Raw genomic sequence first — 25,008 nt, 5'->3', positions numbered from 1 at the left:
TAAGGCCATAGCGTCAGCAGACTAAATTCACAATTATCTATGCAGGGTATCCCTAGGCCACACCAGGTATCTAGCTACGTGAATACAGAATGATAACTTCACTGTGGAAATAAGGTGCAAAGAAGGAAAGGGGGGAGAATTTTTCTTTTTAAGTGTCTTACTAGTAGATTACTAACCACATACTGTTTCCCAGGAGTACAAACAGATTAGGGCATGGCCATCTGAAACCCGACATGAAGCAAAAACTCAACATGATAATCTCCAATAGCTGGTATGAAATCCAATGCTAATACTCCTACTTCTTCAGCATCTCCTCCACTGCACTGGCCTGATTCTTTGCACATAAAACACTCCCCCCACTCCTCCTCCATGTAGAAAATAGCAAATAGAATTTTCATTTTTCACTGTAACAGCACAGTCATTTAAAGTTGCGCTTTCCCCACTAGATTTTCATTTTGGTGCCACAATGAAGTCTTTTCTTCTCCTTCCCTCATTGTGGTAGTGGGTTCTCCACAACCACTTCTCACCCTTACCTTTTATGGACGATATTGATGTTCTTCTCAAGCATTTCATAATTTACGTATTCATTAGGCTCAAAATGGCTCATGGCCACCTTGGCCCTCTGGCAGAGGACAGGAGCTACATGGTACCGCCGTACCCCTTTACTCAAGGCTTGCTGGAAGAGGAAGAGACAAAGATTATATTAGTTAGCTATCAAACATCTGCAGGAAACTGATCTCCCACAAAAGAAGGTACGTGACACGTGAGTTTTCCAGCTCTGATTTCCAGGACACCAAGTTTAAGAGGTGAGCAACAAAAGCTGATTAAGCAGTTTTGGAAAATAAAGACCTAGCATGTTCAAGTGTTCAGCGGATGCGTACCGTGCCAAGTGACAGCAAAACGCAGTATCAGCCATTTTTCAGCTTGGCTAGACCATCAAAGCAACTTGAGCTGTTACCTTACAGGTCTAATATCACCATGGTAATCCAGGCTTATTTGCTGTGCCAAGGGCTTTACGCTGAGAGGACAAAGTAGCACCTTTCCTTGCTACTCTCTCTACCTCCAAGTGCAAAACTTGCTTTCAAATTTCAGTACATCAAAACATGTTTATATTAATGAAAAAGTGAATACAATGTTTGGTATATATGCATGACACAGCAAGTTGTCTGTTGAGTAGTGTCTGCCTATGACTACCTGAGTTGTGCAAGCACGATATACTCAAGTTTATATCTACTCAGTGGGGGCTAGCTTACATCAGGGGGACTGATGGAAAATAAAATCTGGGCCTCCTATATGGCATGCCACTACCTTCATAGTTAACAGAAGCAAAGTCAGACCATATTAGTGACAAACATCCCATTCTCCTGCTTTTTCAGTTGGATACACATTTGTCTTCATGCATTAAAGTCACTATGTAGGAACTTGCATACTATTAAGCACATTTGGTATTCTACACAGGGGTGCATTTCAGTGGTAGCTGGAGTAATTTCTCTGCATCTACTGTGTAACATGCTTTGGGCTACCTGAATCTTATTTTATTGCCCACTCAATATCAGGTGCACGAAAAGGGTTCAAGAAATCTAAGAAGATTGAGATTGACATTTAAGTTGTTTGTATAGTCAGTTTTGTAATACCACAACCACTACCACCAAGATAAATGTCTTATTAAAAAAATCTGTACTATTAGTTTTGCCATTTTGAGGGTGAGGGGATCCCGATCAGAGCTTCTAGGAACTACTGTAATACAAAAAATAAGTGTCTGGGAAAGTTGCTAAAGCACATGCCAGTTAGGGGACAACATAAAAGGTGCAAATGAGCACACTACTTCTAAAGATGCAAGTCACAGAGCTATTCATTAAAATGAATCAATTCCAACTTTTTTTTTTGGTTAATAATTCACCACATTGTGGTTAATGTGGTCTAAGATAGGACCGCAGAACAAAGCGCAAGAACTAGAGGTGAAACATTTCACTCTACCACTGGCTTAGATCCCTGCTAACTCATTGTTCAAAGTGTACGTGCCGATCTTTGATCAGCCAGTGTGACTTCTTCCAATTCCATCAGCCCAGTTCAAGTTGACTTTTCTGTTGCTGCCTTGCCTGTACCCAAGATATATCCATCTTATTGTGAAAGCCTCTTCCCAGTGCTGTAGAGAAAGGATAAATCCCAAAGATCCCACTAGCATGCCCTGGAATAAATATCCCTTCCCAAGCCCAAATTAGTAAAGGCATTTTACTATCTACTGCAAGAACTCTCACCCTGCCCCTCCCCAACCTTTCTGGACTTATGCCCAAGAACTCTCTCTCAAGTCTCAATTAGTTAAACTTATCTTCATTCTCATGCAAACTGTAATGATTAATTCAGTTATGGGACCCTCGCCTTGTTTGATACAACAAACAAAAACCTGAACTGGCCTTACGAGCTGGTAACAGGGAGTCTGAAGAAACTCCTCCTACTACCCTGTGACTTATGTCAAGGCTCTACTTCAACCCTGAGAGTAGGTGATGGATCAAGGAGAATTGGGACTGATAGGTATGAGGCAGAACAAGACAAGTTACAGATTAGCGTGGGGGTGTTTTGGTGAGTAAACTGCACCATTATAAGTCCTGCTTTGTGTTGGTGGAATGGGTCTACATTAGGGGCTCTAAACCACCTAGTTTCACTGTTGAAAATTCCTTATGTAGAGGGTTAGCTACAGTAACAAGCATAATTTTTACACACTGAACTGGTAACAAACCAAAGAACATTTCCCAAGCATATCAACTCTAGAAATTAAAATAATGCTAGCGTCTCCACAGCAGTCTCTCCACTCTTTTTGTTTGAGGGCATACTTTAGTATGATCAAAGAGAGAGGTTTTAAGTGAGTACAAATAATGAGGCATTTTAGTCAGAAATGTTTACAAGAAAGATAAAGATAAAATGCTTTCTAAACTTATATTAAACTTGGTTCAAAGTGAAATTCCTTACCACACTTTTCCAGAACACAGCTGACCAAACTCAGGCTAGGATCTGCCCCCAAAGTTCAACAGCTCTTTCTTTTATCATCTTAGATGAAAAGAGAGAGTTGGACAGAGAGAGAATTGGTGTTTTTGCCTCTCACTTTTATAGTTCAGTCACCCTTTGAAATGCATTTTTTCCAGCTGATAGCAAGGAGACAAGGAGTCTGATAGAAGAGAGGTTTCATGCTGTTTGCCAATCTGTTTGTTCCTGCCTCTTTCCTTGCCAAAGAATGGCCACTTGATAAAGCTGATACGCCATCATCACCTGATGACACCAGATTAGGAGCATCAACTTGTCCTTTGTTTTTGAGAAACAGGTTTACCATCCTCTCTCCAGACTTGTCTAGTAAACATACTTCAATCATGATTTGAGCTTATGTTTATAACCTTACATATAATTATGCTATACATTTTACCATGATATTGACCAGCAAGTTATTAGTTTTCAGATTATACCTTACAAGTCATATTTTGTACAAAAATTACAATAGCGTATAGGATGTGAATACAGGAGTGCATTCCATCACCCACCTTCCCACCCTTGCTCCTTATAAGAATTGAGCAGCTTTATCTAATGACTAGGGGAAGCCTCTCTTGAAACCACATGCCCAACAGGAAGGGATAACCAATGGTCCCTAAACCCAACCCTGGGAACTTTAGGAGGCTCCACCTCAGTTGCCCAAAATTGTAGGTTTGCTAATACCCAAAGAGTTTAAGGGCTTATCTGCATGGAGAAATTGACTGGGATAAGGTCTGGTTTATACCTAATACATAGGCCTTGTCTACACTAGAAAGGTTGTGGATGGCAGTTAGATCAGCGATCAAAAAGTGCTGTAATTGCAATGCTCGCACCTGTTCACATAGCAGTTGTGCTGTAGTATTGACTGTGAGAGTAGTGCACAGAGGGCAGCTATCCCACTGTGCAACTCGCCACCTTTGGCCACTAGGAATTGTGGGAAAAGGGAGAGGAGCGCAGAGCAGCATGGGTGCTGGTTCAACTTCCCATGATGTATTGCTTTCCGTCCCATCATTCACTGCATTGCCGGCTGTGTTTCATGCCATTTTTCAACAGCCTCTCTGTTTCCAGCACACCCGCCATCTCCATCTGAAAAGATGGATCCTGCGCTGCTCTCCACTGTTGCTTTCAGCGTTCTGAACACATCGCGGCTGGTTGCACAGTACATCATGAGCTCTGAATCGGAACAGGAATCAGAGGAGCCTGCCCTGCTGAGTGATGTGCAGCCAAACAGCACCACATTACTGTTTTCATTCATGGAGCATCTGCACATCGTGAACCACCGCTTTTGGGCATGTGAGACAAACACTGAATGATGGGATCACATCATTATGTGGGTCTGGGATGATGAGAAGTAGCTGCAGAACTTTCGAATGCACAAACCCACCTTCATAGAACTCTGTGCAGAGCTCGCTCCTGCCCTGTGGCACAAGGACATCGGAATGGGCTGCCCTCTTGATGGAGAAGCACGTGGCGATTGTCATGTGGAAACTGGCACCTCCCGACTGCTACCGGTCGGTTGCTAATCAATTTGGAGTCAGCAAGTCCACGCTGGAGCTGTGTTATCACAAGTGTGCGGGGCCATTAATCGCATTCTGCTGAGGACTGTGTCTCTGGGTAATGGTGTGAAATAGTAGCTGGCTTCGCAGCGATGGGATTTCCTAACTGTAGCAGTGCAACAGATGACAGGTATATCCTAATTTTGGCCCCTGACCATCTGACAACAGAGTACATCAATAGAAAGCAGTACTTCTCTATAGTGATGCAGGTACTTGTGGATCACCATAAGCATTTCACTGACATCAACGCAGGTTGGTCAGGAAAGGTGCATGATGCTCGTATCTTCAGGAACACTGGCCTGTACAGAAAGCTGCAAGCAGAGACTTGTTTTGCAGAACAAAAGATTCCAACTGGGGATGTTGAGATGCCCACAGTGATCTTGGGAGAACCAGCCTACCCACTAATGCCATGGCTCATGAAGCCTTATACAAGCAACCTGGATAGCAGCAAGGAGCGCTTCCCTAACAGGCTGAGCAGGTGCCAAATGACTGTTGAATGTGTGTTTGGCAGATTAAAAGCACGCTGGACCTAAATGGAGACAATAGTCCATGGTTAAAGCCACCTGCTGTGTGCTCCATAATTTATATGACACTAAGGGTGAAAAGTTTGCCCCTAGGTGGACTGCAGAGGCAGATCACCTTGCATCTGCATATCAGCAGCCAGATGCTAGGGGTATTAGAGGGGCACAACGGGGGGACATATGGATCAGGGGCATTCAGAGCCTATTTTGAGAATGAGAGCCCATAAGGTGTTTTTTTAAACTGTGCTATGCCATTCTACGACTGCTATCCAGCTTCAGCTGTCTGTCAGTGGCAGGTGAAAGTGCCATGTGCAACATGGAAATAAACAGCACTTATTGTTTGCAGCGCTTGCTTTTATTATTATTAAATACAAAATTGTCGGCAATACAAAAAAAGGCCTGGAGGGGAGAAAGTAGTGGGGGGCAGTGTCAGCTATGACAGTTGGGTGTAAATTCAGCTGTTGTTCTCATAGCTGTCTGAAGGGGTGGAATGTAAGTGGTAACAATACAGTACAGGAGTTTGGTAGGAATGTGTTGGGGGAGTTTGTGGAGTGCAGGGAAAGCAGTTCTGTTGCAGCTGAGGGGGGAGAGGCGCGAGCATGCATGAACTGTGTCTGCAATGAAACTATTGTCTTTAGCAGCTCTGTCTGCTCCTCCATAGCCTTGATCATGCGCTGATGGCCGGCCATGACCTGCTCCTGGTTCTCCTTCCTTTCCTGTCTCTCCATCTTTTGAGTTTTGGGCATTGATTGTCTCCATGCCCTTTTCTCTCTTTTGGCTGCCTCAAAGGACTTCCTAAAATATCTCCTCCTTGATCTTCCAGTATCACTTCCTTATCAGCCAGAGGCAGTCTGTTGGTGTAGGGGCTTCAGCTGCAAAGGTCATAAGAAACAATGAACAAAAGCATTATTGTGGGTGCCTTAACACTACAGATGCATTACTATTAAACACACCTCTTTCTCATTGTCTCCTGAGCAGAGCACAGCTCCTTGATCAGCCTGGGAATGGAGAGTTTTGGAGGGGGGGATCATCCAACTGGGTCAAGGTTCTGGGTGGATGAGTGGTTGCTTGGGGGCATAAATACAGGAACATAGGGACAAAATTTCAAATTGTGCCACTGTTCTCCACAGGCGGGGGCCATAGAATCTGATCTCTCACTCCTGAGAGTTAACAAGGGAGTTAGGATGCATCCCCCTCCATGTGAGCAGCTTCAAACCGGGTCCCCATGCTGCACACCTGTGTGCTGCTTTAGTCCCCGCACAAGTGATTGCCGATTGGTGTGGGAAAGTGTCCTACAATGGAGTAAGGAACAAAGCGCTACTCTGCCAATGAATCTGAGGAAGAGAGAATTGGAGAGTACCTCCAGTAAAGTTTCCTAGAGATCTCACTGGAGGATACCCATGAAATCTCGGTGTGCATTAACATGCTTCTCTGCCACACTGCCTCAATGCATAAGGAATGGGAAAGCACATGGAAACATAGCTACTCTGTGCATTTCTATCCCTTCAACTACTCTATGTTTTAGCCAAGCTAAGGACCCCCATGCCTCCTGTACATAAGTAGCATCAGCTTCCAAACACTTACCAGAGAGGGGAGATCCCCTCTCCTGCATCCTGAACACCTGAGCTGAAGCTGGCTGTAACCTTCTGGGGTTGAGAACAGTTCCTGACTCCCAACCTCACCAAGCGAGCCAACTCAAGGTCATCCTCCAACTTCACTTCCTAGTCGACAACTTTGTCAGGATTGACTCCGGTGGCTCTGGGACAGTGGAGGTGTCAACAGGTGTCTTGGGAATGGATGTAGGGTCACCGCTGAAGATGGCTTCCAGCTCTTTTTAGAAGCGGCAGCTTGTTGACTCTACATGAGCGCGATGGATTGCCTCCCTGGCCTTCTGGTAGCTCTGTCGCAGCGCCATGATTTTTGCTCAGCACTGCAGTGTGTTCCACTCAGCCCTTCTCAGCCATGGTCCAAAAAAATCTGGCTGAAGATATTAAAGTTCCTTCGGCTGGAGTGGAGCTGGGACTGCAAGGCAGACTCTCCCCAAATGCTGATCAGGTCCAGCAGCTCCAGTGTGCTCCAAGTGGGAGAGCATTTGGTGCGGGAAGCTGCCATGGTCAGCTGGGAAGAGAACATGCAAGCACTCCACACCGACCAAGCAGGAAGTGGAATTTCAAAACTTCCCAGGACTTTAAAGGGGAAAGGGTGGGTGGCTGCAGAGCAGTGGAATTCAAACTGATGGCCAGAGTGGTCAGGATGGGCACTGTGGGACACTTCCAGAGGCTGTTTACTATGACAAAGCCATACAGCAGTGTCTACATTGACACTTTTTTTTAATAGAAATTTGGAAAAAAAGCTCTGCCTCTCATCAAGGTGGTTTTATTTTGTCGAAAAAAAGAGGGCAGTTTGGTCGGCGGGGGAGAGGGGTGTATGATTGCAGTACATGCATCAGCATTGTTTTGTCGAAAAAAGCTGACTTTTTTGACAAAAAACAAACACTCTAGTGTAGACCAAGTCTTAGATAGACCTAGCTACATCACTCAGAACTGTGAAAAACAGTATACCCTGTGCGACGTAGTGAGGTAGACTTGGCACCCAATGAAGATGCAGCTAGGTTAATCAAAGAATTCTTCCATTAATCTAGCTACTGCCTCTAGGTGAGATGGATTAACTACACTGTCACTGAGTGAAAAAACCCTTTGTCTCTGCAGAAAGCAGCTGCAGCACCATAGCAGTGCTGCTATAGCATAAACATATCTCTGTGTACACGCAGCATTATTCTGGAATAGCTACAGAACTCTGAATTCACACCCAACCTTATTCCCAAACAACAACCCCATGTAGACAAGCCTCAAGACTTGCTGGGGTAGGTGCCCCCAAAGGCTTGCTGAGTCTTCGCTCCTGTATCTGTATCTATTTAGAGCATCAGGACTCCATTTGTCCAGACCTCAGGTGGTCTGCAGGAGGAGCAGCTTTAGAAAGCTCATCAGTCCCACACATGAGCATTTCGGTGGAAAATTTCCTTCATCCATCAACAAGCCACCCAAGTAACTGGGTTACATTTTGATCTATAATGAAGAGGGCTAGTCTTGCTTTTAATTTTGAAAAAAACACCTTCAATCTCCAAAAGTCATTTAGCATCCTGTCCTAGACTCAGAGCCAATAATCCAGGTTCAAATGTTAGTAGTTTCTGGAATTGGGTTTTAATCAAACATGTTGGTATTGGGTACTAGATATGTTAGGGAAGTCCAGTAAACTGGATGCTCTCACATGCAACACACTAGGTGCTCTCAAGTGCAACAAAGTAGCAACTATGGTGAATACACTTATATTTAGGGGTCACAGTTCAGGAATCCCTGTTATTTTTTTAAAAAGTTAAGAATTCTATGTTAACCCAGTATCGTCCCTCTCCACCTCCAACTGGCAGATCAATTATTTATTTTCCCTGAGATCTGGTCATGGCGTCCAACACAGGCCATCCCTGCATTGACCAGGGTGGGGCTATTGCAAGAATAAGTGTTTCCATTTCCCTCACCCAAACCCTAGGGTTAAGTTTGCTATCTCCACAAACATTGTTTAGTCCAGAGGTCCCCAAACAGTGGAGCGCAGGAACATTCAGAGATACATGGGATAGCCCAGGGCAGCCCCTATTGGGAATGAGGAGGGAGTGCCACCCAGCCCCGTTCTGCCCTGTCCCACTCCCAGCCATAGACCCCAACCCCGACCATGGCCCTGCTCCCAGCCCCAGCAGGCCGGGGGGAGGATAAAGGTACGGGGGTAAAAAGTTTGGGGACCACTGGTTTACCTATTAATAAAGTGTTTCTTAAAACCAAAATGTAAGTTTACATGTAAACTTTCCAGATTCATCCCATTTTGGAACCTAAGTAGCAGCTGCAATTATAAAGTTCTGAGATTCAGTTTAGCCTGTACCTGGTACTACCTTCCACCAAGACCCAATCAAATTCCACAATAAGCATATTTAGTACTGAATTATAAAATCACCAATGACAGCCTAGGCACTGCAGAAAATAGTGTCAGAGATTTATTAAGTCACTCTTCTGTCAACATGGTATATTGCTAGAAAGTTGAGAACCCCAATCACATGAAAGATGGCAAACACCATCCTGATTTCTTGTATTCATCACAAATAACATGGAACATTACATAGGGCTGCTAGCACAGTGCAATTTTCACTCTGTTTAGTTTTGGCAAGGTAGAGTTACCCTTTGCGGTTTCAATTTTTTACTTCTTGTCCTAAAACGGTTGTACAGAATTGTCATATACTGTTAGAATATCTGCCACCATAGTTGGTGAAGTGATCCTTATATAGGTCCTTCATGGCCTATGCAATGCTATACATGTGCAAAAATTCCTTCTCGTCACATACAATGCTTAACCACAAGCATATCTGATTACCTTTCGCTTTGTTAGCATAATTCATATAACAATTCATCCTTTTAAAAGAAATCTAGTTTAATCAACAGACTAGATAGCCTGTGGGGAGCAGTGAATGCCACAGATCCACTACATTGTGTGCTAAGTATTTCCTTGTATTTCTTCTAAACTGACTTGCCATTCATTCCATCAGGTGACCCCTGGTTTTCACATGATAGGGCAGCACAAAAATAAGGAACTGATCCATTCTCTACTGTAAAACCAATTCTTTCCTTGTTTCATGAAAGTAGTCATTTAGAAGCATTTTAATCAGTTAGATCAGTTATTACAGTTAGAATAACTAGAGGGTAGTATGGGTACAGGTTACAAAGGTTACTGAAGCAACATTTCAAATAACTGGACATATTATAAATCAATCTGCATTGTTAGAACCCTATATATTTTAACTATAAAATTAATATACACTTCTATAGCACCTCCACCTAAGATGAAACACTTACAAATATATAGTGAACAAAGCTAACAAAAACCTTGTGAAGTACTATTGGTAAGTTAATGCTATTTTATAGATAAGGAAACTAAAGCAAATAGTAAAAATGTTAGGCAAGGTCACAGATAGAGTCTATGGCAAACCTAGGAACAGAATTTAGATCTCCTGATTCCCAGTTCCATAATTTAAACGAGGAGCATGATTTTCATTCATTTTAAAAGAAAAAGTTATATCCATATACGTGTGTCCTCAACTTGATATGAGACTTCTAGAGTTCTTAAAGTACAGATGTAGACACAAAAATATGCCTGAAGTACAAGAATCAGACTGTCAAAGTCACATTGCAAGCATGTGTGTGTTTTAAGAGATCATCACAGACTGGGTAAATCGAAAAAGGGTAAATTTATTCACGTTCTAGCTGGCTACAGCTATGATGGGAAAGTGGATCTCTCTCTCCCCTCACTATGTCTCTTTGCAAAGTCCCTGTAATTACTGTATTTAGACATAAGCATGTACATACACATTTTCCACTCAAAGTCTTGTGCTCTAATGTTCTAGTGGCAACTGGTGATTTTTGAGAACAGGTAAACAGAAGTGTCAAGAGGTACAGTCCACTGGAGATGGTTTACATATACATCAATAGGAGTCACATTTTATTTCACTGTATCCCACAAAAAGGGAGAGAAGAAGCAACAAAACTGAACCTGAGGAAATACCATTCTGATCACTTTTATTTTTAACAAGTCAATGCAGGTGCGCAGTGGCAGCCACCCACCAGTTCATGGCGCAGACTGGAGCTCACCTAACCCCCTCCTGGCAGCCCCAGTGGCACTAGCCAGAGTGCAGCCCTAACTGGGAGGTAGGATTAGTCACAGGCGGGAAGGAGTTTGCAAGCCTGACCCACACACCCCAGCAGAGCAGCCGGTGCCCAGAGAGGGAAGAACTGAGGCCAGTACAGACAGGACCTGACTCACTAGCAGCAGGTTTGCCTCGACCAGATCCGTGTCCCCTCTGGGCCTCACATCGCCGTTCACCTTGTCCTCACCTTGAACAGAGGCCACCGCCCGGCGCCCTCCGGCCGTGCGGAGGCAGCGCAGCAGGGGTGTCACCTGCGGACAGCGGAGCCCGGGGTGCCCCCCCTCCCTGCGGGGAGCCCCGCTCCCCAGTCACTATGGGAACGAGGCCTGGGCAGGCGCGAGGGACACGCTGACCTAGAGGCAGAACGAGAAAGTCCCGGCCTCAAACCGCCCTCGCAGGCCGCTGAACCGCACAGGCTCCCCACCGCCACGGTCCCCTCACCAGCACCTGCCTCCCATCCCCACCGCTGCCCGCCCCGCTACCCGCACGGCGCTGTCACCTGCAGCCGAGTCACCAGGACACAGTACGGCGCCATTTTGTTCACTGACAAAGATGAAGTCGCATTCCAATTACGTCACGCGTCGCCTTTAAAGAACAGAAGTTGTGGGCGTGGCTTAAGAGGGCCCGGGGGAGGCAGGGCCGAGCTCCAGAGAGGGGCGGGACCCGGGAAGCGGTTGAGTCTGGGGAAGGGGAGTGGGCGGGGTTTGTAGGTCCTGGAAGGAAAGTATCCGAAGCAGCGGGGACGCGGTATCCGGCCTAGCAGAGAGGCGGACTCTGGGGCGGGCTCAGTCCAGCAGCAGGCAGCGACAGCGAGTCGCGGTCGATGGGCGCTTTATGGACGCGGTTGTAGTGTGACTTAGCGTTTGCCTTTTTGGGAGAAGGTTACATCACTCCTGCCAGGACCTAGCGGGTGAGAGGTCAAGGGTGAAAGGGCTCACCGGTGGTGGCCGCGAGGCGCGCGAATCGCCTGGTGACGAGAGATGGCCAAACATCATCCGGACTTGATCTTCTGCCGCAAGCAGGCGGGAGTGGGTGAGACCCCGATGCTCATAGTCTCCCTCCACCGCGTCCCCGGCCGGGGGGAGCCCGAGACCAGGGTCACCTCGGCCCCCGCGTGGGGAGGGACGGAGCCTCGCACACCCCCATCCTTGCAGCGGGGGAGGGGCACGTTGGCAGCGGGCGGCGCGGGGCACCAGTGCGGGGGAGGGGCGCCAGGGCAGGAGAGTCATAGACTCATCGAAGATGAGGGTTGGAAGGGAGAAGGGGGGCACCAGCACGGGGGGTGGGGCACGTTGGTAGTATGGTATCAGGATGGGTCTGGGAATTAGAGGGACCCAAGTTCTGTTTCGGGCTCTGCTATAGACTTGCTGTGTAAGCCTGGGAGGAATGTTTTTCCCGTCCCCCTTTACGAGGTGCTCTGGCTGGGATCTGTGCCCTACCAGTGTTGGGGGTTGTTACTAATGTTAGGATGACTGCCACAGAAACGTGCATCCAACACACTTTATAGAAATAGCCTTGTTCTCTGATTTACCCTAGTAACCTGCTCTTCTCCAGGTTACCCAGAGCTCTTGGCCTTGTGCCTCACCATGTGCTCAGGACTGCATGCCATGTTCCTGTATAACCTCACTGTGTGACTGCCAACTTGTGACCTACAAAGAACATAAGGGTCTATTATTGTAATTATGTCTTTGTAGATTGTTTTCTACATTAATTGCCTCTTAAGCGGCAGCTGCCATGTTGGTTTTAAAGACTTTTAATTGCAGCTCAATTAGTAGAAAAATGAATATAACATCTACTTACTCAGCAACTAGTGTGTATGCTTACACTAGCTTGATTCTTGGATCCAGAGTTGGTTGGCTAGAAAAAAAACATAAGACATGGTAAATATGGAAACCTGGGGTGCTGTTTTTAAAGAATCACTTCAGAGTAGAACTGCACCTTTATGGTGAGAGACCTATCTCTATTGGAGACCTACTTTTCCAGCCTAGTGGGGAACTATTTGCTGGCTGGCATCATTCCACCATCACACCTGTAACTCAGTGGTGATGAGTCTTTGCTGTGGTGATCATTAGGTTTTACTCCAGTGTTTCCCAACCGGTGTGCCGTCAGACCTGAGCAGGTGTGCCACGGAATTTTTTGAAAAACTACTTGAAGAGTTCTGAATTGGCTCATGAATATTCATGAGTTCATTTGGAGACTATATGGCAGTGTGCCTCAAAATAATTAAAGGTATCAAGGTGTGCCACAGCAGAGAAAAGTTTGGGAACCACTGGTTTACTCTATAGCTTGATACTTACTGTACTCATCTACTAGTGAGACAAGGTAGATAAGGTAATATCTTTTATTGAACCAACTTCTGTTGTGAGAAACTTTTGAGCTCACACCAGGTTCTTCTTAAGAAGATCTCTGTATAAGCTTGAAAGCTTGTCTGTCTCACCAACAGAAGTTGGTCCAATAAAAGATATTACCTCACCCACCTTGTCTCTCTCATATCCTGGGACTGACACAGCTACAACATCGCATACATTCATCTACCATGTTAATTATTTAATATTGTTTTGAAATCTTATAGATAAATGGTAATACTACTTCAGTTAATTCAAATAACATCCTGAACAGTGATCTGAATATGCTAGTGGCCTTCAAAACCAAACATATACTTAAAACAAAATATTTGAAAATAATTTTCTTTCTTAAAACCTGATCCAGCTCCCATTAATGTAATGGAAAGTTTCTGCCATGGCCTATGTATAGGGCTCTGTTATTCCCCTGCAGTTGCTAATACCTGAAGCAGTGTAATGAATGCACTGTTTGCTGTAAGTGTGAGTGATACTATTGAATGCTGCATGGGAAACATTGAACTCTAAACTCTGGCCTTGGCAAATGTATGTCTAGAAAGATGCTTACTGTTTACCATTAAAATGTATGTATTTGTTATGTTAAGGCTACTTCTGTATTTTGTTAAATTAGTTTAGATTTTAAGCAGATTTTTTAAAACACTACTTCACTTTTTTAAATTGAAGTTCACCTATTTTTTTAAAAAAAGGGGTTTTTTAATTGTCTCTCTGTCAAAAATAATGTTCTTTTTTCTGCTTTACTTATTGCAGCTATTGGAAGACTGTGTGAAAAATGTAAGTATGCCATCTCTATGTGGTAATTCCTGAGAGCATTGTCATGTGGTTAGATTACACAGCTGGGATTCCATCTAGATTTCATTTCCAGCAGTGCCCCTGACTTTTTGTGTAAGCATGGAAAAATCACTCTTTAAAATGAGAAAATCCACATGGGTTTTGTGTGGTTAAGCTGATGAATATTTGGAAAGCACTTTGAGAGGCTCATATAAGATGCCATAGAATCACAGAGTATTATGGTATGTGTCATGTAAAAGGTACAGGGATAGGGTCCTATCAGTGAATAAAAAAACCAAGGTTTGTGGCCAGAGTTAATGAACTGGGATTGTACTGATCCACTGATGATCCACTTGTACTACAAAAAGATAACTTGGTAATGTAAAAGGGAGGAAAAAATCAGTGTTCTAAAAATGACTATTTTATAGTTTGATAAAGATTCAAGTCATAATCCTGAGTGTGGGAAATACACAGCAAAAATGATCTGAAGCTAGGACATGTGAAGAGACACAGAACTAAATACATGCTTCTCCTCTATAAAAGAGAAGACTTGGGAGAATGAGAGGGTATGATCAGTCCTTTCATGGGCACAGTATAAATTAAATAAGGGTTTTAGCCTGTATCTCAAAAAATAGTGAGAAAAGGCACAAAGGAGGGAGCAATTTAGTCTGATGCTAGGGAAGTGTTTTAAGAGACATGGGCAATGGAATAAATTCCATAGGAAGTAGCTGAAGTTTTGTCATTACAGAGATAAAAGTCCTTAGTAGGGGGTAGGGATTATATGACTCAAGGGGACTGATAATAGGATATGAAGACTTTCAACTCTAGGTCAGTAACTTGGATATAGTCCAGGATAGTAGAGACTGTCTCTGGCATCTGATGGCTGTTTGGCCTATGTGAAATGAGTTGTTAAATTTCACTCAATTCCATGTGAGGTTTCCACATCACAGAAATCGATGTGGCTGCCTACACGAATTCAACCTCTCTCTGGCCTTCTTGGAAGCCAAAGGTAAAATAGGTCATGAAGACTGAACCTCTCCTTTCATCCTTGGGAGGTAGTACTCCAGAATCATGTTGATGTGGTGGTGTGTGAAAAGCATGCAATGCTCCTGCCCATGCTCTACCTGTCCTGTAGCTAACGACTATTTGGTGCTGTCAGTTCAAAAACTTCACAAGTGCTAAATTTCATCAAAAAGTTTGAAGACCCAGTAGTAGGATGATGTAAAGAGTTTTGTAAAATGCTGGCTGACTAGAGCTTTGGTCGTTATCTCTGATTCTGGTTAGAAAGTAAAAGAATTTGAAAATAAAGTTTCATTAGCTACTGGCTCTTGCTTCTCTGAAGTGAATGAGCAAGTAATAAATGGCCTTCATATGCCATCGAGATGGAATTTCCCAGCTCAACCCCTATTTTCAGGTGTATGGGGGATTTGTTTGGATAGGAAGCTAGCCCCTCTCTGTGTAGGAATGGTGGAGAAGGAAGCTTTTATCTGAGTATTGTGCTCTATTTGTAGGTGATGGTAAATGCGTGATTTGTGACTCGTATGTGCGACCCTGCACACTTGTGCGCATATGTGACGAGTGTAACTACGGCTCATACCAAGGGCGCTGTGTGATCTGTGGGGGTCCAGGAGTTTCTGATGCCTATTACTGCAAGGAATGCACCATCCAGGAAAAGGATGTAAGTTGGATGCAATGCCTCAAGGTGGTCTTTCTGTCTCTCGTTGAATGGATATGGTCTTTATTTAACACTCATGCTTATCTTTAAAGGCAGCTGTGGTCTAGTGGAATAAGCATGGAGCTGGGACTTGGGACACCTGAGCTCTATTACCAACTCTGCCACTAGCTTGCTATGGCACCATGAGGAAGTCAGTTCACTTTTCTGCTCCTCTCTTTTACCCATCGCAGGAAGGGGTGCTTCCCCGACTTTGTAAAATGCTGTGAGATCTACAAATGAGCAGTTATTTCTCTTGTGCCTTTCATCCCAAAGGATTGAAAAGTACTTTACAAAGTGCACATATGTGGTTCACTTCATCCACACATTGCCTGAGGCATCACCACTTAAGATGTTATCTTACTAGGTCTCACAAACTAAGCTTTATCAGGGTCAGGTCACCAGTTTAGAAATTCTCAGATGCTGCACAAAGCGGTGTGAGACTCTATTCCAGTCAACACTGAATCAATGACCCTGTGTGTGGGTGCTGCTGTAGGAGATCAAATACTGCTGGTGTTTTGCTTTGGGTTAGATGAAAAACCAGTCATGGTTACTTGTAGCCATTAAAATCCAATGGGGATTTTCATAAGAATATAGATTGTCTCTGGTGTCCTGACCAAATTCCAACTCAGGTAATTGCACTCTACAGACCTAAAACTCCCTTTCCCATTTTATTTGGATATGAATTTTTCACTTACCTGGGGTATTATGAAACATATTCCAGCCCAGAAGTGGCCTCTTTCCAGTGGTAATGTTCCCTTAAGTTTCTGTAGCAGGATCCCATAGTGCTTAATGACTGTGTGCAGAGATCACTCTCACACCACTGAAACAAAGCTACTTTGATGTGAAACATGGCACTACATCACAGTTAGAGCAGGATGTGAAGAATACCATCTCCAAATGAAACCGTAGGTGGAACTTAAAAAGTCAGAATGCAGTGATTAAAGGTGGACACCCATCTCTTTTGGAAAAGTGTCATGAGAGTGTTTTTTAAATGAACACACAAGATCAGGACCACAGTTCTGCATCTAGAGACAGAGCTCTGTGTCTAAAGCTTTAACACTCCCTTAGTTTAGTCAGATGAGTTAATCTTACTTTTCCAAATGCTCTACATTCAGCCCCAGACTGACTCAAGAGGAACCTAGGTCCATTAGAATGTGAAGCAAGAAAGCAAAAAATGGATGAGGTGGGCTGTCATAGGGCACATCCTTCATGTAAAAGGAGCAAAGGTGCCAGGTTCCTGTTTTGTGTGGGGCACTGGTTCAACTCTTGCCCAATTTGGAGCTACAGGCCAGGGTCATGCCGTGTCATCCTGACAAGCTGTGGGTTGCAGGGAGGGTTTCTTTCTTTCTTAAGAACAGGTATGATCATGTGCCAAATCCTTTTGAGGAGGTGGAGGAATGAACAGAAGCCTGTAATGAAACTGCCAGGTTTATCACAGATGACCTGAATTGTGGGAGGGAAGGTTTGGAAGAGCCTCACCTAGGAGGTTCAAAGTGAAACCACAAGCCAGGAGCTAGAGGCTGGTTGGTGCAGGTATATACATGTGGGTGTGGTGGGAAGGGAGAGGAGAGAATTGTCTTATATTTTCCCTCTTATATCTCTGCCACCCTGCCTATCCCACCTTTTCTTTCCTTGCCCATAACAGCAAGTATTGGTGCTGCAGCTTGGGTGCGGTCTCTGCAGTGGATGACATCTGCCCAGAGGCTTTCTCATCTAATCCACTCAGGCTTAAACAACAACCAGGAACACGTGTTCCTCTGCCTACTGGGCCCCTCAGCACAGTGCAGCTGCCAACTTCAGCAGCAGTATTTTGCCCTCCAGAGGCGCACAGATGCCAGGCTGAGTGACCCATTGGCAAATGTTCTCTGCTGTGCACATGCACACGTCCTATCTCCCATTATCAGGGAGGGGTTTGGCTCATGTTCTGATTTGTATTTAATTTTTTCCCTGTCTCCTGTAACTCTCAGCTGCACCTTTGATTTATTCTCCCTCACCTGCTCCTTTCATGTCTGGCTTTCCCTCCAGCTGGCAGGACTAGGATATAGAGGCTACCCCACATGTGCTTGCTACGAATACCTTTGCACCTGCAAAATGACCATTAACCTTTAGACAGATCAGAATAGAACCTGATTCACTGTAAAGAGTGAGAAACTTAGGAGTTGCTTTGGCTGCTGCAGCTGAGGGAACAAGGAAGACTTGTTTGGCACCTAATGGAAATAGGTTCATCTTGACTCAGGCCTTGTCTACACTTAGAAAGCTTTGTCAATGCAAGTTACAGTGATTATCAAAAAGTGCTGTAATTAGAACGCATGTGCCTGTCCACACAGCACTCCTTGTGTTACTGAAGCGTGTCCGCACTTAGTATTCTAGCATCTACAGTGAGAGCAGTGCACTGTGGGCAGCTATCCCTCTGTACAACTCACCACCTTGTGCCGCTAGGAGTTGTGGGAAGGTGGAGAGGATCACAGTGCTTCATGGGTGTGGGTTCAGTGTCCCAGGATATAGTGATTTCCGTCCCATCATTCCATGGGTTTCCAACTGCATTTTGCAGCATTTTTCAATGGCCCCAGTTTCCTGAACGCCCGCCATCTCTATCTGAAAGGATGGATCCTGCACTGCTTTCCACTGTTGTTGTCAGTGTTCTGAACACATCGCAGCTGGTCATGCAGTATATCATGAGCTCCCAATAGGAACTCGAATCCAAGGTGCCTGGACTGCTGTGTGCCATGCAAACAAACAATGCCAGATTACTGTTTGCATTCACGGAACATCTGCACATGGTGCACCACCACTTTTGGGAGCGTGAAACAAGCACTGAGTGGTGGGATCACATCTTTATGCAAGTCTGGGATGACAAGGAGTGGCTGCAAAACTTTTGAATGTGCAAAGCCACCTTGATGAAACTCTTTGTGGAGCTTGCCCCTGCCCTGTAGCTCAAGGACACCAGAATGAAAGCTGCCCTCTCCATGGAGAAGCGCGTGGCGATCGCCATGTGGAAACTGGCAACTCCAGACTGCAACCAGTTGGTCTCTAATCAGTTTGGAGTCGGGCAGTCCACCATTGGAGCAGTGTTATTGCAAGTGTGCAAGACCATTAATCACATTCTGTTACGAAGGACTGTGAGTCTTGGATATGTGTGTGAAATAGTGAATGGCTTTGCAGCGATGGCACTCTCTAACTGAGGTGATAGATGACACACACATCCCAATTTTGGATCCGGACTATCTTGTGACAGAGTACGTTAATAGAAAGGGATACTTCTCTATGGTACTGCAGGCACTTATGGATCACCATGCATGTTTCACTGACATCAATGCAGGTTGGTAAGGGAAGGTGCATGATGCACGTATCTTCAGGAACAGAAAACTACAAGCAGGGAAAGCAGGGACTTTTTTCTTTCCAGATTTTGAAATGCCCTTAGTGATCCTGGAAGACCCAGCCTACTCTTTACTGCCATGACTCATGAGGCCTTATACGCAAGGAGTGCTTCAATAGCAAGTTGAGCGGGTGCTGAATGAACGTGGAATGTGCATTTGGCAGATTAAAAGTGTGCTGGTGGTGCCTTTATGGCAGGTTAGACCTAAATGAGGAAAATTTTCCCATTGTTATAGCCGCCTGCTGTGTGCCCCATAATATTTGTGAAGCTAGGGGTGAAAAGTTTCGCCCTGGGTAGCACACAGAGGCGGATCGCCTTGCGGCTGAATATAAACAACCAAATGTCAGGGCTATTAGAGGGGAACAACAGGGGGCCATTTGAATCAGAGAGGCCATGAGGAACTATTTTGACAATGAGCACCAGTAAGGTGTCTTTGTAAACAGGACTATGCCATGCTATGACTGCTATCCAACTTGCACTGTGTATCAATGTGAGGTGCAACCACCATATGGAAGAGACAAATGAGAATTGCTTATTCTTCACAGAGTATGTCTTTATTAAATAACAATTATTCATAACACATACAAAAAAGCTGGGCTGGATCGGAGGAAGCAGTGAGGTGCAGTGAGAGCTATGACAGCTGGGTGTAAGTCCAGCTGTTGTTCTGGAAGCTGTCTGAAGGGGTAGAGTGAACAGGATACTGAGATGGGCCAGGAGTTTGGTAGGAAGGTGTGGGTGGAGTTTAGGGAGGTCATGGAAAGCAGTTCAGTATTGGCTGCAGGGGGAGGGCGAGCACACATGAATTATGTTATGAGTGACTTCAGCAGCTCCATTTGCTCCTCCATGGCTTTTATCTTGTGCTCGTGACCTGCTGTCACTTGCTCCTGGTTTTCCCTCCTCTCCTGCTTATCAATTTTCTGATTTTCGGACACAGTGTGTCTCCGTGCCCTTTTTTCTCTTTTTTCCCTCCTCAGAGGACTGGAGCAGTCCTTGGAACATCTCTTCTTTGCTTCTCCGTGGTCGTTTTCTTATCAGTCGCAGGTGCTCAGCAGGTGTGGAGGAGTTTCCCCTCAAGGGCACATCTGTAGAAGTACAATACACAATGAACAGAAGCATTATTGTGAGTGCAATAACAGCACTGATGCCTTACTGTAAAAAAACACCTCTTTCTCACTGTCCCCTGGAGAGCACACAGCTTGATGATCAACTAGGCCATGGTGAGTTGTGCCCGGGTGGAGGGGGCACAAACTAGGGAAAAGGTTCTGGGTGGTTGTTTAGGGTATTGATGCAGGTAGAGTGGGACAAAATTTCAAATTGTGCCACCATTTTCCACAGGCTGGGGACATAGAAGCTGATATCTCACTCCTGAGAGTAAGCAGGGATTCTAGGGCACATCTCCATGCGAGCAGCTTCAAACCGGGTTCCTATGCTGCTCGCCTGTGTGCCACTTTGGTCCCTGCACAAGTGATTGTGGATTGGTGCAGGAATGTTTCCTACTACGGGGGAAGAAACAAAGCAGCTCTGCCAAGGAATCTCCAGCAGAGGATTGGCGAGTATCTCCAGGAAAGTTTCCTAGAGTTCTCTCTGGAGGAGTCCCGGGAAATCTCGGTGTGCATTAACACACTTTTCCCCCACACTGTCTAAGTGAACAAAGGAAAGGGAAACACATGCAAACGTGTATTTCTATCCCTTCAACCAGCTGTGTCATGCAACAAAGCAAAGGACAGCTGTACCTCATGTAACCAAGCAGCTAAAAAAAAATCACTTACCCAAGCTCCCCCTCTCCTGCATCCTACCCACCAGAGCTGTAGGGCTGGGACTGGCTTGAACCCTCCTATATCAAGAAGAGGTCCTGGCTCCCCATGTCAGCAAAAGACCCAGTCCCCTGCTCCATATCATCCTCCAACTCTACTTCCTCATCCACGACTCCTTCATGAGGGTTGAGTCCAGTATCCGCTGTTCCCAGGCCCACAGAGGTATCTACGGGTCTCTTTGTGGTGGAGGTGGGGTTGTTGCTGAAGATGGCTTCCAGCTTCTTATAGAAGTAGCAGGTCTTTGGCCCTGCATCAGGAGCAATGGTTTGACTCCCTAGCCTTTTGGTACCCTGCTGCAGCTCCTTGATTTTCACACGGCACTGCAGCACATCCCGTTCATAGCCCATCTCCGCCAGTAAATGAGAAATTTGACTGTACGTATCGACGTATTGACTGTACGTTCCTTTGGCTGGAGTGGAGCTGAGATTTCACAGCCTCCTTTCCCCAAATGCCGATCAGATCCGGAAGCTCCAGTGTGCTCGAAGTGGTGGAGCGTTTGGTGCGTGGAGCTGCCATGGTCAGCTGGGAAGATGTGATGTGAGCTCTCCGTGCCAACCAAACAGGGAGTGGAATTCAAAAATTCCTGGGACTTTAAACGGGGAGGGGTGGATGGCTGCAGAGCAGCAAAGTTCAAACTGATGGCCAGAGCGGTCAAGATGGGCATTGTGGGAGACTTCGTGGAGGCCATTTACCGCAACATAACCAAGCGCAGTGTTTACACTGACATTTCGTCACTAAAAGTTTGGCGCAAAAAGCTCTACGCCACTCATTGAGGTGGTTTTAATTTATCACAAAATCAGAAGATTTGGGTTGGCTGGCGGGAGGGAGGTTTGCAGTCTGTATGCCACCACTGTTTTAGCGCAAAAATCAAAAGTCTCTAGTGTAGACAAAGCCTCAGGGGGTTGTTCCCCTTGTCCCCATAAGTCATGTGTATCCTGGTTTAGAAGGATCCAGTCTCAGGTCACTGCACATCTTTCATTAAACTGATGTTATTCAAATTGTTCTCTATGCTCCCCTGAGGAAGAGAATGTCCTAGTTAATGTTAGCAAGGCTTCCATCCTCCCCTCCACTTCCTCGGTTTTGCTGGCTGGAGCCAGCAAAGTAGAAGGCAAGTTTGCCTGCAGGGTATTTCCAGGAGGTGTTTTTTGGGGTGGAGGACTATGATCACTCTTCATACCCCACTTAAGCTGTGGTGTTGCCCATGTGATTGGACTGTTCTGCTTGCTGTAGCTCTAACCATGTCCCCTTCTCTCTGCATCTTTCCAGAGGGATGGCTGCCCTAAGATCGTCAATCTGGGCAGTTCCAAGACAGATCTCTTTTACGAGCGCAAGAAGTACGGTTTCAAGAAGAGGTGATCCTACCTTGGTGCTGCTGTACCTGCTGTAGGGTTGGGGAAAGGGTCTTAAAGCATTTCTGGACTTCACTGTTATTGAGAATCAATTAATTGTCTCTAATGTTGTACAAGTCTGAGGAAAGAGTTCAGATTGCCAACCCCCTGTAAATCTCCTCTATGTACTATTATATAGGGAGCCTGGCATTGCTCATGGCTGATGCCCTTCTGGGATGAGCACAACAATTACATTCCCTGGTTTTTTTCGACAGATTAACGCAAGGTCCTTTCTCTAACTATCTTTGCAAAATGTACATCAATAAAATGTTTTTCCTTTTCTAAAAGAAGGATTTATCTCTAGTTCATCCTACCCATAGTCCTCCAGGAGCTTCCTTTTGTAAGATGATTGGGGGCACTAAGAACGTAGGAGTTGCCAAACTAGAACTGAACTGTGAGCCATCTGTTCTCTGATAGTGGCTAGTCATGGCCACATTGACTTCTCTCTGAGATGCTCTAGGGAAGAACCGCTGCTTTCTTTCTCACCCCAGCCATTGATAATTTTATGTCCTGAAGCAGGAGGATGGCTTGCCTTGTGTAACTCTTGACCTTGTTAATGGATCTGGATGTTGTTTCACCATGCAAACATCCAATCTCTTTCTAAAATCTCCTGAGCTATTTAACTCTGTCCTATAGTGGCACTCATCGCTGTACTAGCTGAACACCGATGGGGTGTGCTGCTAAACTGAATTAAAGGACGCTAAGTATGCATTCCTGATATTTATTTTCCACATATGTCATTGGTGTAATTCCCATAGGGATGCTATACAGCTGTGAAGGGAAGAGGAGATTTCTGCAAGACAATCCCTGTATTTACAATAGCCACACGGGAAAAAACGTGAGAACTCCTGGCCTATTCAATACTTAGCTTCTCAGCTGAAAGTGCTTACAAGGTGTTAGTGTTCTGGGATGTGGACACATGCCCTGGGTTTTCTTTTCCCACACCCCATCACATGCACAATGTCCCCTCATTTGATATTAGTTACCAAAATGATGTCAAAGCTTTTGGTTACAAGCAAGCTGAGACAGGGTCATATGGGACAAGTAAATGGCTCCATAACCTATCCCCAGTCCCTTGAATCATTTGGTCCTCTGCTTGACAGATCCCCTGAACCTGAAATGTTGCCTTCTTAAAAATTGGATGTGGGCAAGTGTCTGGATTCTGTTTGTGTGCTCTCTATAGAAGTGTTGGCGACATGGATCAAATCTTACTATCTGGAATCTTGTTTTCATAGGAGCAGCCATGTTTTTGTCCTTTATGGTGCTAATGGGAGCTTTTTGTTGACGTTCAAATTAGCAAATTTTTTCATTTCTGAGGCAGGAAAGAATTTCTCATTTCCTTTGGGTATAGTTAAGTGTCATTTGACTTGAAGGTACAGAATGTTCCTGCGTATGGGAATGCTAATTATGCCCAATTATACCCTGACTGACCTTCCTTGGCATTAAACAACCTAGCAAAACTAGCTTTGTTCTGGCAACCTGGAGATTCCTTCCCTCTTGTGCATGTGTCTGATTCATTAGTTCTCCTTTGACATAATAGCCAAATTGTCAAGAATGCATAAATGGATCCTTAGGACAGAATTCCTCTCTCTCTCTCTCTCTCTCTCTCTCTCTCTCTGTGTGTGTGTGTGTGTATGTGTGTGTGTGTGTATGTGTGTGTGTGTGTGTGTGTGTGTGTGTGTGTGTGTGTGTGTGTGTGTGTGTGTGTGTGTGTGTGTGTGTGTGTGTGTGTGTGTGTGTGTGTGTGTGTGTGTGTGTGTTTTTCCACCTCTGGATAATTAAAAGAACATAGTCAAGAGAGAAATATTTTAAGAGTCCTTATGTGCTATTAGTAGCACCTTATTAAAACTAAAACAGAATTTCAGAAATGTAATTGGCTTTTTTACTAATGATACTGAACCTATCCTGTTCTGTTTCATTTCCTGATACTTGGCTGGCAGGATGATTTTGTTTGTAGCAAAGCAACAGAATATTTAAATTCTTAATGCACTCTTATAATTGAATTGCTTTTAAATGAAAAGTAATGGAGAGAATTCTGTTCATTATAGGTTTCATAATTTTCCCAGTGGCCACCCATTCTCAATCTACTCTCCCAAAAAAAAAACAAAAAAAAACCCAATCACATACGCACCATACCTTTTTTGGAGGGAGGGGAGAAGGATGAATAGCCATGCATACTGCAGTGCAGTATCCAACAATGACTGCCACAAGGGATTTTTAAAAAATACACTGTTGACTGGGTTCATCCAGTCTTCTTTGACTAGAATGATGGGGGTTGTGAGTAAAAGGGGGTGAAGTGTAAAGGGGTAGCATAGAAAAATCCTAGGGAACACAGAGGATCCCCATGAAAATAGGATTGGGGAGGATTTTTTTTTTTTTGCAATTGTGGAGAGCAATTTAACCAGAGGGAATTACAACAGTTTCAAAAGGATTTGTTGTCTTTACCCCTTTTGTAGCCTGAAGCTCTGAGATAACTTGTGAAATTATACTTATTTTTGAATTAAGAGGAGCTGCTAATGAGATTACATATGAATCGACTATGCTACCTTTCTGGGGGATTCTTTAGGATCAAAGGATAATAGGAACAGATTCATTGGGCCACACCTTTGACCCATCTAGTTAATTACCTTGTTTCTGCCACTGGTGATACTGGTGGTTAGTTATCTAAACTACTGGCACTCTCTTTCTCATCATCCACTCTGTTCACGCTAAACCTAACTGTCCTGAAGGTGAGGCATGCAGGAGGTGCAAGC

General features: G+C 44.8%; 2 protein-coding genes across 2 annotated transcripts in view; one reads left to right on the top strand and one right to left on the bottom strand.

Moving 5' to 3' along the window:
- Positions 1-11,395, bottom strand: part of ACO2 (aconitase 2) — a 33,059-nt gene extending 21,664 nt beyond the window's left edge. Inside the window, exons 1-2 of the mRNA XM_067559581.1 lie at positions 11,335-11,395; positions 534-676 (exon numbers count right to left, since the gene is read on the bottom strand). Of these exons, the coding sequence (XP_067415682.1) occupies positions 534-676; positions 11,335-11,370 (179 nt within the window). The 5' untranslated portion in view covers positions 11,371-11,395. The remainder of the gene's footprint in view (positions 1-533; positions 677-11,334) is intronic.
- A 183-nt stretch (positions 11,396-11,578) lies between these two features.
- Positions 11,579-22,964, top strand: PHF5A (PHD finger protein 5A). The gene is made up of 4 exons (XM_067559038.1): positions 11,579-11,867; positions 13,943-13,966; positions 15,475-15,641; positions 22,134-22,964. Exons 1-4 carry the CDS (start codon positions 11,816-11,818, stop codon positions 22,221-22,223), a joined length of 333 nt encoding a protein of 110 aa, XP_067415139.1. The 5' UTR covers positions 11,579-11,815; the 3' UTR covers positions 22,224-22,964.
- The last annotated feature ends 2,044 nt before the right edge of the window (positions 22,965-25,008 follow it).

This window comes from Emydura macquarii, unplaced genomic scaffold (assembly GCF_026122565.2).
Source record: "Emydura macquarii macquarii isolate MOO-44397 ecotype Brisbane River unplaced genomic scaffold, CSIRO-AGI_Emac_v2 contig_2205, whole genome shotgun sequence".
NCBI classification, from domain to species: domain Eukaryota; kingdom Metazoa; phylum Chordata; order Testudines; family Chelidae; genus Emydura; species Emydura macquarii.
The sequence above is the reverse complement of the archived record's forward strand: the minus strand, read 5'-3'. Positions and strand labels throughout refer to the sequence as shown.

Bases quoted from the DNA above. Each gene is read 5' to 3' on its own strand.
- PHF5A (XM_067559038.1), top strand. From the start codon at position 11,816: ATGGCCAAACATCATCCGGACTTGATCTTCTGCCGCAAGCAGGCGGGA. The intron at 11,868-13,942 runs GTGAGACCCCGA...TACTTATTGCAG, and splicing joins CCGCAAGCAGGCGGGAGTGG to CTATTGGAAGACTGTGTGAA. The intron at 15,642-22,133 runs GTAAGTTGGATG...GCATCTTTCCAG, and splicing joins GCACCATCCAGGAAAAGGAT to AGGGATGGCTGCCCTAAGAT.